The 12636-nt window shown below is 50.1% G+C and overlaps 1 protein-coding gene across 1 annotated transcript in view; it reads left to right on the forward strand.

Annotated features, from left to right (window-relative positions):
- EMP2 (epithelial membrane protein 2) overlaps positions 1 to 7808 on the forward strand; it is a 12472-nt gene extending 4664 nt beyond the window's left edge. Inside the window, exons 3-4 of the mRNA XM_008071713.2 lie at positions 3314 to 3460; positions 7621 to 7808. Of these exons, the coding sequence (XP_008069904.1) occupies positions 3314 to 3460; positions 7621 to 7808 (335 nt within the window). The remainder of the gene's footprint in view (positions 1 to 3313; positions 3461 to 7620) is intronic.
- The last annotated feature ends 4828 nt before the right edge of the window (positions 7809 to 12636 follow it).

The following is a 12636-nucleotide window of genomic DNA, read 5'->3' on the forward strand; positions in this document are numbered from 1 at the left end:
GACTGAGGCGGAAGGATCACTGGAGCCCAGCAGGTCGAGGTTGCGGTGGCCGGGAGCGGCCACTGCACTCCAGTCTGGGTGACAGAGTGAGACTCCAACTCAAATAATAATAATAATAATAATAAATAACCAGGCATGGTGATGCATGACTGTAGTCCCAGATACTGAGAGGAGGGAGGATTACCTTACCCCAGGAAGTCCAGGCTGTGGTAAGCTATGATCGTGCCATTGTACTCCAGCCTGAGTGACAGAGCAAGATGCCAACTCAAAGAAAAAAAGAACAACTAGGAGACTGAGGCAGGAGGAGGAGCCCAGGAGGTTGAGGCTGTGGGAAGCTGTGATCGTGCCATTGCACTGTAGCCTGGGCAACAGAGTAAGATCCCCAAGACAAAAACAAAATACAAAAAAAAAGGATGAAGAAACTGAGGCACAGAGCAGTTTAGTTATCCAAAAGTCACATAGGTAGAAGTAAATGAAAGAGCCAGAATTTCAGTCTGCATGTGACCAACTCCAAAACCCACACTTTTAACCACAAGACACCATCGGTGCTCCCTTCTCTCCGGCTGTTTATCTGTCACTAACCTTTAGCTCTGGGAACAGCCAGCCTTCCTTGTGCTCTGCAAACCCCAGCTGTCGCCAGCTGCATGGCCAACTGGGAGAGCTTGCTGTGCTCTGTGGCCGTCTCTCCAAGCCCCTGTCATCTGTGTCCCACATCCCCCATGTGGGATTATTTACTTGTTATTTTGCTTTAAAACAGAGTTTGGTGAGCCACTGGCCTGATTCACTCTGAGGGTTGTTTTTGTTTGGCCCAGAAGCTAAGAATAGTGTTTATGTTTTTAAAAAAAAACCCACACTAAAACAAAACTAAATGAAAAAAGAACATTTGACAAGAGACCATACGGTCCACAAAGCCTAAAATATTTACTGTTTGTCCCTTTACTGAAAAAGTTTGCTGATTGCTACTCTTTAAAATAACTCACTTTTTCCTTATATAAATCTACCTTAAAGGGAACTTGACTTCCCTGCCATCAGTGATGAACTCGTATCACTTGCTATACAAGAAAGGAAGTTTCTAGAAATTCTAGATTGAAAACCAAATGATGTTATCAGAGTCTGGTCAGATACACTTACTTCCTGAAGTCTCCAAGCCTGTTTCTGGTTCTTTCTATGTTAAGAAAACAAACAACCGGAACCCAGATGTTAGTGGGTGTTTTCAAAGTGCTTAAGCACCAAGTGGAGAATCCTCCTTCAGGTCCTTGGAAGAATTTAAACAAAGCAAAGTGAACATCCCTCCTGTTAAGTGGGTTTTCATTGCTTTGCGTCATTCTTGGGTTCCACGTACATTAACCTCACGGGCCGCCTCACCTGCCTACCTTTGAGAAACTCTCTTCTAAAAACGTGCATTTGTTTTTTCTCCAAAAGCCTTGTTTTCCACGTTTGCCCCGTCATACGTGGATAAAATGTTGATAATTGTTGATAAAATGCTGGTTCCTGCTCTTACCCCCTCTCCCAGGACTTTGGTAACAGAATCTCCAAGGAGAGAGGCCTGGGAATCTGCATTTTCCATAAGCATCCCAGGCAATTCCCAGGAGGGGGCAGATTTTAGAAGCACTGCTCTAAGTCTGGGGGTCACAACCTTGGACCCACATTGGAATTCCCTCATTGGCTTTACAAACCCCCAATGCCTGGTCTCCATGCCCAACATTCTGATCTATTTTGTCTTGGTATCGCCTGGTGTGGTTGCTTTATTAATGCAGCTCTCATTCACAAGCAAGGAGATGCACGCTTCTTAAGGGCTCAGTCTGATGAGTTTTGACAATTGTTAAAATACCCAGGTAACCACCATCTACAACAAGATGGACAACATCCCCAACACTTCAGAAAATTTCCCGAGCCTCTTTCCACTCAGTTGCCACCACCCCCTGCCCCAAGGGCAACCACTTCTGACTTCTGTCACTACAGTTTACTTCCGCCTGTTCTTGGGCTTATGTGAGTTGGATTCACGGGGTGGGGCTGGGTCCAGCTTCTTGTACTCATCACGAGGAACTGGCGGAGAGGCTAGACGCTCTCCCACTGACCCTAGTGTGCAGCCAGGATGAACTAAAATCCCCTGCTCTAGAAATTTCATTAAAAACTTGTAGATTATAGCCACAGTGGCGCACATCTGTAATCCCAGCACTTTGGAAGGCTGAGGCAGGAGGATCCCTTTGAGTTCAAGAATTCGAGACCAGTCTGGGCAACATAGCAAGACCTCTACAAAAAAATTAAAATTATATGTATTTCTCTCTATATATATATACACACACATACATGTATATGTATATGTATATATATGAGTGTATGTGTATATATGTAATAGCATATTGGTAATATATTACAAATTATATTTCAAGCAAAATTGCAAAAAGCAAGAAAGGAAAAGGGAGATTTGCCCTTAGGTGTGCTGTGCAACTTGGGGTCTGTCCCCTTAGCCGGCTACTTCCTGGTGACAATATCCAGCTTTCCCACAGGATGTTCCCCTGCACCCTCTAAACAGATGTGTTTAGTCCCCCTTCCTAGCCCAATGAGCTATCAGTAGCCCCATTTTGCAGGTGAAGAAACTGAGGCAATGCCAGTTCACGTGCTCGGTGCCTTCTCCACACCATCAGCACACAGCTTCGGCTGAGACCCTCACCCACCGTGTGGCCCCCTTCATTCCAGACTTTCTCCCTTCTCCCCTGAAAATTCCTTGCACCAAACCCCAAATCTTCATGCCCCAGTCTCTGTGAAGACCGATCTGAAAAGAAGGGAACCCCGTTTCTTCCTTAGCGGTGACTATGAAGACCACCCTCTGATACCCTCTGCTATGGAGTTGCAGAGCACTTTCAGAAGGCCACTCGGTCCTATGAGCCCCCAGACCCTGAGAATCCCCCTGGGGACCATTCTAAAGTGCAGACCCCCAAGCCCCTTCTTCACTTCTTGGATCTAGATTTACCAGGTTGGCACCTGGGGGTATGTCCTTTAAAAAGTCCCCGCACATGAGCCAAGCACTTGGGAACTCTGACCCAGACCAGGAGGAGCGCAGAGCGGGGTGTTCTTGCTCCATTTTCCAGATGAGAACGTGGAGGATCACCTGGTCAGGTGCGCAAAGGACACTGAGGGAAGCGGGTCTGGGAGACTCCCTGGCTGCCCCGTGCTTGGACCGTGTAGACGGCAATCTGAGCCCCTGCCCATTTGCCCGCGTCGTCCCCGCCCGGAGCTGCCCCAGGCACTGTACTCCCCGAGACCCTGGCCAGCCTGGTCCTCGGTCATGCGCCCTCTCCTCCACCTGCAGATTACGCCACCCTGCAGGCGGTCCAGGCCACCATGATCCTGTCTACCATCCTCTGTTGCATTGCCTTTCTGATCTTCGTGCTCCAGCTCTTCCGTCTCAAGCAGGGGGAGAGGTTCGTTCTAACTTCCATCATCCAGCTCATGTCCTGTAAGTAGAATGGCGGGCTTCCTGGAATAAGCACTCCCTTCCCAGACTCCCAGGAGGGAAGTCAGGAGGAGGCTGCAGACGAGGATTTGGGAAGAAGTTGGCTGCCCTCCTGGGCTGCAGTGGGTCATTCTATATTTGGGAGTTTGGATTCAGGCAGGGGTCAGGGAAAGCATCCCGGAAACATGAAGCCTGTGCTGGGTGCTGGAGAGTGAGTAGGAGTTGCCATCTACAATGTTCTGCCTTGGTCCAGAGGGGAGGGAATAGTGTGCCAGGTGGAGGAAACAGCATGACCGAAGCCATGTTTTGGAAGGAATGAATGCCAGCCAGGGGATGGAGTGTAGAAATGGGGAGGTCAGCAGGAAGTGGGCCAGAGGGGCCAGCAGGGCCACACCCCACAGGGTCTTGTAGGCTATGGTGAGGGTTCGAGGTCTTTGTCCCCAAACAGCTGGTGACAAGCCATCAGGTGACAGAAGCACCCACGTTGGGCCAGGCCTGTGCCAGCTGCTAGACGTAGAGATGAACCAGACACGCTGCCGTGCTGGAGGGTTCAAGAAAGCAAGTGTCTTAGAGCACTTTGTTCTGGTAAAGAATTTTAGCAGGGCCGAAACTGTATGAAAAGGCCACACACGAGCATTTGCCGTTGCTGTAGCTCAGTGGCCACTTAAAACTTTTCTTTTTTTCTGTGGTTTTTTTTTGAGTTGGAGTCTCACTCTGTCGCCCAGACTGGAGTGCAGTGGCCGCTCCCGGCCACCGCAGCCTCGACCTGCTGGGCTCCGGCGATCCTTCCGCCTCGGCCTTCCAAGTAGCCGGAATTACAGGCGCGCATTACCACGCCCGGCTGATTTTTTGATTTATTGTAGAGATGAGGTCTTGCTGCCCAGGCGGGTCTCGAACCCGCAGGCTCAGGCAATCCTCTCACCTCAGCCTCCCAAAGAACTGGGATTACAGGCTGAGCCACCGAGCCCAGCTTTTTTTTTTTGAGTTGGAGTCTCACTCTGTCGCCCAGACTGGAGTGCAGTAGCTGCTTCCGGCCACCTCAGCCTCGACCTGCTGGGCTTCGGCGATCCTTCTGCCTCAGTCTTCCAAGTAACTGGAACTACAGGCGCGCGCTACCACGCCCGGCTAATTTTTTTATTTATTGTAGAGATGAGGTCTCGCCTGCCCCAAGCGGGTCTCGAACCCACGGGCTCAGGCAATCCACTCACCTCAGCCTCCCAAAGGCGTGGGATTACAGGCTGAGCCGCCGAGCCCGGCTCACTTAAAGTTTTTTTATGACAAACACGCAGAAGGCCCTTCCATGGTGCTTTTGAATCGGGAGCTTAGATAATGGTTAGCATGAATGTAGCAAGAAATCTGGGCCTCGGAGCAAGCTGCTGCTTGATCCTAACCACCATCTCCTCCCAGCCCTCTACCTCCCCGACTGCATTGTTCCCACCTGGAGTCAAATCCAAACCTATCTTGTGCTCAGGATGAATCCGGGGCGTGTCACCACACCCTGGAATCAGTGACAGCTTGTTCAGTTGGGACCATCCCTGTTTTCAAGCTGGAAGTCCCGTATCCCAGGAAACCCTTCAGTCCAGGGCAGAACGGGATGGTGGATCACATGCAGTGTCTCCTCCCCTGGGGCACTTCAGCTGGACTGCCAGCACCACCCTGTCCACACAGGTGGAGAATGAAGGTGTTTTTATGAGTGAAAGACTCTGGAAGGTCACTAGGTCTTGAGAGCCCCAAGAATCCCTCTGGTGACCTTTCTATAGTGCAGACCCCCTAGGCCTGACCTGACCTATTGAACCAGAATCTGCCAGATTCGAACCTGAGGGTTGTACTCCTATTCATGGGCCAAGCATTTGAGAGCCTCAACCCAGATCAAAAGAGGGGATGAGACTCACCCAAGGACCCCAGTGGGATGGGGAGGAGGTGTCTGTTGTCCACCTCCTTTTCCTTTATTTTTTCAGTATCTCCTAATTAGAGGCATAGAACGCCCCCCAACTCACCCCATTAAAGGCAATCGGATCCTGCCACTCAACACAAAGGCAGGGCCGTGGGGAGCTGGTAACTGAAGTTTATTTTCTGTTTTTGTCTATCTGTAAGGCCACTTGGTCAAAACCGACTACCCTGATTGTGTGTGTGCGCACGAGAAAATCCTCCATATGTTAATACAAGAGTCCCATCTCCCCTTCCTCTTCCATAACACCCTCTCTCCCCTACTCCTTTGGCCATTTTCTGGTCCAAGTACCTGTCCCTCCCTGTTCTGCCCCAAGCCCCCAGAGTTTTTAAGATGCTGTATCAGCTGGGAATTTTTAGGTTCAAGCAACAGATACCCCGACTTGCGTCACGAATGGTAGCTCACAAGAATCAATAAAGGGCTGAAAGACCAGGTGTTGGGAAGAGGATTCAGACATCAGTGACTGACAGGCCGTTGCTTTTAGGAGATGCTGTCAGAATCCAGGAACCCCAGCCGGGCTCGGTGGCTCAGCCTGTAATCCCGCGCCTTTGGGAGGCTGAGGTGAGTGGATTGCCTGAGCCCGCGGGTTCGAGACCCGCCCGGGCAACGAGACCTCATCTCTACAATAAATCAAAAAATCAGCCGGGCGTGGTAGTGCATGCCTGTAATTCCGGCTACTTGGAAGGCTGAGGCAGAAGGATCGCCGGAGCCCAGCAGGTCGAGGCTGCGGTGGCCGGGAGCGGCCACTGCACTCCAGTCTGGGCGACAGAGTGAGACTCCAACTCAAAAAACAAAAACAAAAACAAAAACAAAAGAATCCAGGAACCCCGACAGTGTCCCTATCTCAATTCAGCCTTCCCAGAGGGAGAGTCCGATTGGCAGAGACTGTCTTACACACTCGACCCCCAGAGAAGGTCTGGGACCTTGATGGACAGTCCCACCAGAACTGCCCGTCCAGGAGAGGGATAGAGTCCCCAAGGAAAATCAGAGTACTCAGCCTCATCCTAGCACTAATGTCTGTGAATATTGGAACTTCAGGTGTTTCCATGAGGATACTTTTGGCTGCCTGTAACAGAAAATCCAATTAACCATGACTTCGGCCATGAAAGTGGTTCCAGTTTTTACAAAATAAGTAGCCTGGAGGTGGAAGGTGCTAGAGTGGGTTTGGCAACTCGTTGGCATCAAGCACCTTTTTAACCCTTTTATTTTGTCATCCTTAGCGCGTCGGTGATGATCCCTTCATAGCCCCCAAAAGGCTGCTGTAGCTGCAAATATTGCTCCCTGCCCTGACAGTGTCTAAAACAGTGAGCAAGGGAAAGTCAAGCAGTTTTGAAAAGCCTCCTCCCTCATCTCTCTCCTTTCAGGGAGTAATATTTTTCACTGAAGGATTTTCTGTGGTCAGGACAGGGGACACATACAAATCTGTAAACTAATAATGAGTAAACAGGAACCAGGTCTCCAGGGGGAGGGTCAGCAAACTGTGGCCCATGGGCCAGACCTGGCCTGCCTCATGTAAAAAATGCAAATAACATCTTATTGGAATACAGCCACAGCCATTCATCTTTGCGTTGTCCAAGGCTGCTGTCACGCTACAATGGCAGGGCTGAATAGTTGCAACAGTGGCCACAATAAAACCTACCCTGTTTCCTGTGTGGCCCTTTACAGGGCGAGTCTGCTGAGCTCAACCTCTGGGTTGGGCCCTAGACGGACGAGACAAAACAGGGTTCAGCTAGCAAGAACAGAAAGTGGGCCGGGCACGGTGGCTAACCCCAGTGATGTAAATAACATTTTGTGATGGAGGCCAAAGTGGAAGGATCGCTCGAAATTCGACAGGAGTGATGGCTCAGGCCTGTAATCCCAACTCTTTGGGAGACAGAGGTGAGAGGATTGACTGAGCCCAGGAGTTCGAGACCAGCCTGGGCAACTTGGCAAGATCTCGTCTCTACAATAAATCAAAAACGCAGCCCGATGTGGTGGTGTGCGCCTGTAGCTCCAGCTACTTGTAAGGCTGAGGCAGAAAGAGTGCCTGAGCCCAGAAGCTCGAGGCAACGGCGGCCTTGAGCATGCCACTGCACTCCAGCCTGGGCGACAGAGTGAGACACCGACTCAGGGAAAAAAAAGCTGAAGTTCCTCCTCCACTCCGGCCTGTGTCCCTCGGGTACCCACAGTGCACTACAGTTGGAGGTTACTCTAACTCTGCTTCTCTTCCCAACAGGCCTGTGCGTCATGATTGCAGCTTCCATCTACACAGACAGGCGCAAAGACTTTCACGAGACCAACCGGATTCACTACTCCCCGACCTCGGGGGGGGCGTTCGGCTACGCCTTCGTCCTGGCTTGGGTGGCCTTCGCCTTCACCTTCATCAGTGGCATGATGTATCTGATACTGAGGAAACGCAAATAGGGCCTCCGCCAGCTGGGTCGCCTCAGCCGTAGGGCAGGAGCCACTTCCAGATCACCGTTTTGTATATAATCATGTTTTTGTGGTTTTTCTAGCAAACATATTGTTTCCTTTAAAAGCCAAGAGAGAGAGAGAGTTTTTGCATTCTTGAGATCAGAGGATATTCTGGCATTCAGAACTCCTGCCCACTCGAAAGTCAGCAAGGCAGGAATCCAGCGAGGCTCGAATCCCAAAGCGCTCAGCAGAATGATTCTTAACCACGGGGCTGTGAGGGGGCGAGACAAGAGGCCGAGAAAGCCGGGTCTCCGTGGAAATGCCTCCTGGGCCCCTCCTCCGCTCAGCTTTCCTCCCCGAATCTCTGCTGGTGGGGGAGAGGGCATGAGAAAGGGCCCTGGCAAGGGATGCCAGCTTTCCCAAGTTCCAGGTGAGATGTAGGTGTGGCCCCTGGTATTCTGTCTACTCCCAAACCAGAGCCCAAACCTCCCACAGTGGGCTGGGTCAGTAAAGCCCCACTCAGATTTCCTGACAAAGCCACCTGCCACCTGCTGCCTTAGGGATGATGATCCTTAACCTGGGTGTAAGACTTAGACTTGCCCTAAGGCAAAAAGTCTCCACCTGGAATGTCTTAGCTCTCCTTTCAAAATGCAGACCATAGGGCCCCTCCCCAGACCCACAGAACCAGAGTCTCAAGGGATGGGGTCCTGGAACCTGTCTTTCTATCATGCCCCTTTGTGTGATGCTTAGAAGCAGGGAAGTTGGGTACTGCAGTCCCAGAGCCAGGTGGCCAGAGCTGCCTCACAAGTGCCAGCGATCTCTTTACATCGAGAGCAGGATCTGGATCTAGCCTCCATCGTGGCCAAAACCTTGGCCTCCATACCCGCAGCTGTTTCCATCCGGGCCGCCCACACACTGATCCCAAGCCCTGCAAACCCACAGCCAGACACCTTGGGTGGGGAGGAGAGCAGCCTCCTTCCCACCCTATCCCGGAAGTTCTCTCCCTTTCTAGTCCTGCTCTGCATTCTAAGGCTGACTGGCCTCTGTCCCCTATGTCTGGAGCCTGAGAGGACCTACCCACCATTCATTCATTCATTCATTCATTCATTCACCAGCATAAATCGTGGCCTGCTTGTGTGTACCAGGCCCAGGGCTACTCTCTCCAGACAGTCTCTCCCCTCCTGGGGCTCATAGCCTGGTGGAGGAGACAGATTAGTAACCAATTAGGAAAACAGATTACCCACCGACATGGAGGCCATGAGGAACACCACCAAGAATTCGAATGGAGGCTGCGGCATGGGAGGGAGCCTGCCTGGTGCCTGCTTACTTTTAAATGCTCCTGGAGGCATTTAGATCAGTCTAAATATAGCTCCATTCACTCCAGGCAGATGACATTTACTGAGCCATTCCTGTCTGTGTACATCCAGAGAACACTCCCGTGGAAGGCCCCACAGAGCTGGGGTTCTCAAGCTTTAGTAGTCCTGGTGCTGCCTGAGAGAGTCCTCAGCAGGGTTGGGTGAATGACTGAGACTGAGCTTTGGGGGTTTGCCCTTCGGGACACCTGGAAACAGCCCAGGAGAGCAGCTCTCGCCCCCACGATGTCCTCTTCCACTTGTGTTGTGAGCAGGATGCTGGGAGGTGTCCTGGGGTGGGGTGTGGGGCCTTGTGCTATTTAAACCCTTTTGCACACTTTTGCACTTGACCTTCTGCTACGTGGCGTGACGACTTGCCATCAGCTCAGTTCCGGTGGAGCTGGGGAGGCATCTGGTGGAGTAGTTTAGCGCCACTGTGGACATCTCTTCAGTGCAGGATTGGGTCTTTTCATCTACTCATTCATTCGTTCATTCGTTTTCAACAAATGGTAGTAAATGTTTACTAAGCTCCAGGCACTGTGTGAGACTCTGAACATACAGGGGTGAGCAAATTCAGAGATCCTCCCCGTCCTCATGGAGCTTGCAGTCTCTGAGACACGTCCCCTTCTTCACAGAGAGGCCACCAGCCCAGGACAGGGTGACGTGGGGCCAGGCAGAATAAATGGTCACCTCCTGCCTGAATGGAAAACAACCAGCAGGCACGTTGTGGGTGGGAATGTGGGTGGACACCCCTGGGGGTCTGTGGGATGTGACCCAAGCCTCATGGAGGAACCTGGGTCACCAGTTCCCTTGAAACTCTCTGTTGACCCTGGGGGCTTTTCGGTAATTTTTTGGTTGTCGTGATGGAAGCAAGTAAAACACCTTAGAACCAGAGATCTGGAAGGCCTAACCCCCCAAGCAATATATAAACTCCCTTCACAAAAGAACTATTGATGCATGTGAAGTGACCCTGGGGACTTTCCTGGCTGATGTCACTTCTCTAGAATATTCAGTGCCATACCCATCTGCGATACTAAGGCTTTTGGAGACATGGGAGATGCCTGAGTGTGACATGCATTTGGGAAGCTGGAAAGAGAGGATGGCATCAGGGAGAAAGCATCCAACCTTCTTACCTGTAGGTAGAATCAGCCCTCACTGGGAGCTTATCAAGTGACTCAACAATGATGAAATTAGCTAAGACATTCAAGAAGCAAATACTAGGACCAAATATTATTCCTGGCATCAACTGTATTTGAAGGAACTGTAGTTTGCGCATCTTATGACATTTTTTAAAGTACTGTAATTCACTGAGGGGCTATGTCATGGAGACAGACTAACTCATTTTGTTATTTGCATTAAAATTATTTTGGGGCTCTGTTCAAATGAGTTTGAGAATGCTTAACTTGCTGCTCTGTGTGCTTGTGTAGACCCCTATCTGAATATGGGAAAGTTAGAGACCTCTCCACCCCAACACTCCCCACTGCAGTAGGTGTACCTGTGTGCACACCAAGTCCCAGGACACTCTGTGTTGACCGGGATGAAGAAACCCAGAACTCCAAACCATATATAAACACACTAAACATAGTGGCCTAGACAGAAGCTGTTATCATAGCTGAAAATCTGTCTGTGGGCCTGGTGCGGTGACTCACACTTGTAATCGCAGCGTTTTGGGAGGCTGAGGTGAGAGGATCATTTGAGGCCAGGGGTTTGAGACCAGCCTGGACCACAGAGTGAGACACCACCTCAATTTTAAAAAGTAAATTAAAAGGGGGGATCACTAGCCCCTAATAGTTTAAAGTTTACTTATAATGGAGCAAGTTGGACAATTTTGTCATGATGGGGAAATGCCAGGGAAAGTACTAAAGGTTAATCTTTAATCTTGAATCTTGGTTTGAGGATGCATGTGATTTTAGGGTAGTTCGATACTTTTCACTCAGAGTGCCTTTGAAATAGTTCATTTTCTATGTTTTGTATAATCTGAAACTGTACATGAAAAATAAAGCTTAAAATCAAATTGCCCAGAGCAGAATCTAATGTTCCAACTCTGACGGCATCTAGAGGATGAGTTTGGGGTGACAAGGAATCGGCCGGTTTCTCGTTGAGGTGAAAACGGATTTGATAGCGAGTAGCCAGTGACTGATAATTTGTCATGGGACCATCTCCCTCTGCCTCTTTAATGAGGCTAGCTTTGTGGCCACACCACCCATGCAGTTGCAAGCAGTCCCATGCGACCAAGGGCCCCATGCTGGGTTGGATGATCTGCTGGCCGTCTTAAAATTACTGCTATTTGAGTGGGCAGCACTGTATTTTCATTTCGCAGTGGTCCATTTGTGTCCTTCATTGTATCATCAGTACAAACGGATTCTTCATTTCTATTTCATAAAGACTCCTACTCGAACAGTTGGGGTCATGGCCAGGCGCAGTGGCTCAAGCCTGTAACCCCAGCACTTTGGGAGGCCGAGGTGAGGGGATTGCCTGGGCCCACAGGTTTGAGAACAGCCTGGGCAACTTGGTGAGACTTCATCTTTACAATTAAAAAAAAAGGATGGGGTTATGAGGAGCCAGGCACAGTGGCTCACACCTGTAATTCCAGCACTTTGGGAGGCCAAGGCAACAGGATTACCTGAGCCCACGGGTTTGAGATCAGCCTGAACAACATGGCGAGACCTCATCTCTACAATAAATCCAGAAGCTAGCCAGGCATGGCAGCACGTGCCTGTAGACCCAGCTACTTACTTCCAACTAAAAGACAAACAAATAAATAAAAGGTGGGGTCATGATGAAAACCAGACTATCTTATAGCTTACTACTGGAAACCTGAAAATTCAGCCAGAGAAGGAGAGGGAGAGAGAGAGAGAAAGAGACAGAGACAGAGAATTTTCATCTGAGGAATGTCAAATGTAGTGAAAGCAGCTATCATTCTAGGAGAACACACACTTCCTTACTGCCACACAGGCATTTCAAACCAAAATCTCCAAGGTTTACTGTCTGCATTCTTTGTGTTTCTCGGTTGATTCTTTCTAGCTCGTGTGGCAGGTGGATGGAGGCCATCCCAGAACACTCAATTTTATATTCCATCCAAGAATTCAGTCTCTCATTCATTCATTCATTTGCCAAATATCTGTATAACCACTATGGCGCCGGCATTGTGCTAGGTGTCCTGGACCTCGTGTCCCTGCCCCGATCTAGAGGATTTCAGGCCCAGCCCCAAGTCTCCAGGAGTGGGGTTCCAAGGGGCTCAGGCGTGAGTCACGTGCTCACTCGTTGCCTCAACACTCCACTGGCGTCGTGAGCGAAGCCAATTACACAAGTGTAAACGATGGAGGTGGGAGGAGGGGACAATTTGTGGGAGGTTTCTACCGAAAAGGGTCCGGCCAGATGATCTCACCTGATCTAATCTAGGGGCCACGGGCCAAACCTGTCCAACTGCCTGTTTTTGTTTTGCCTGTGTACTAAAAATGTTTTGTGGGTTTTTTTTTTTTTAG

Source organism: Carlito syrichta, unplaced genomic scaffold, assembly GCF_000164805.1.
Source record: "Carlito syrichta isolate Samal-C Ts95f unplaced genomic scaffold, Tarsius_syrichta-2.0.1 Scaffold314669, whole genome shotgun sequence".
Classification (NCBI taxonomy): Eukaryota; Metazoa; Chordata; class Mammalia; order Primates; family Tarsiidae; genus Carlito; species Carlito syrichta.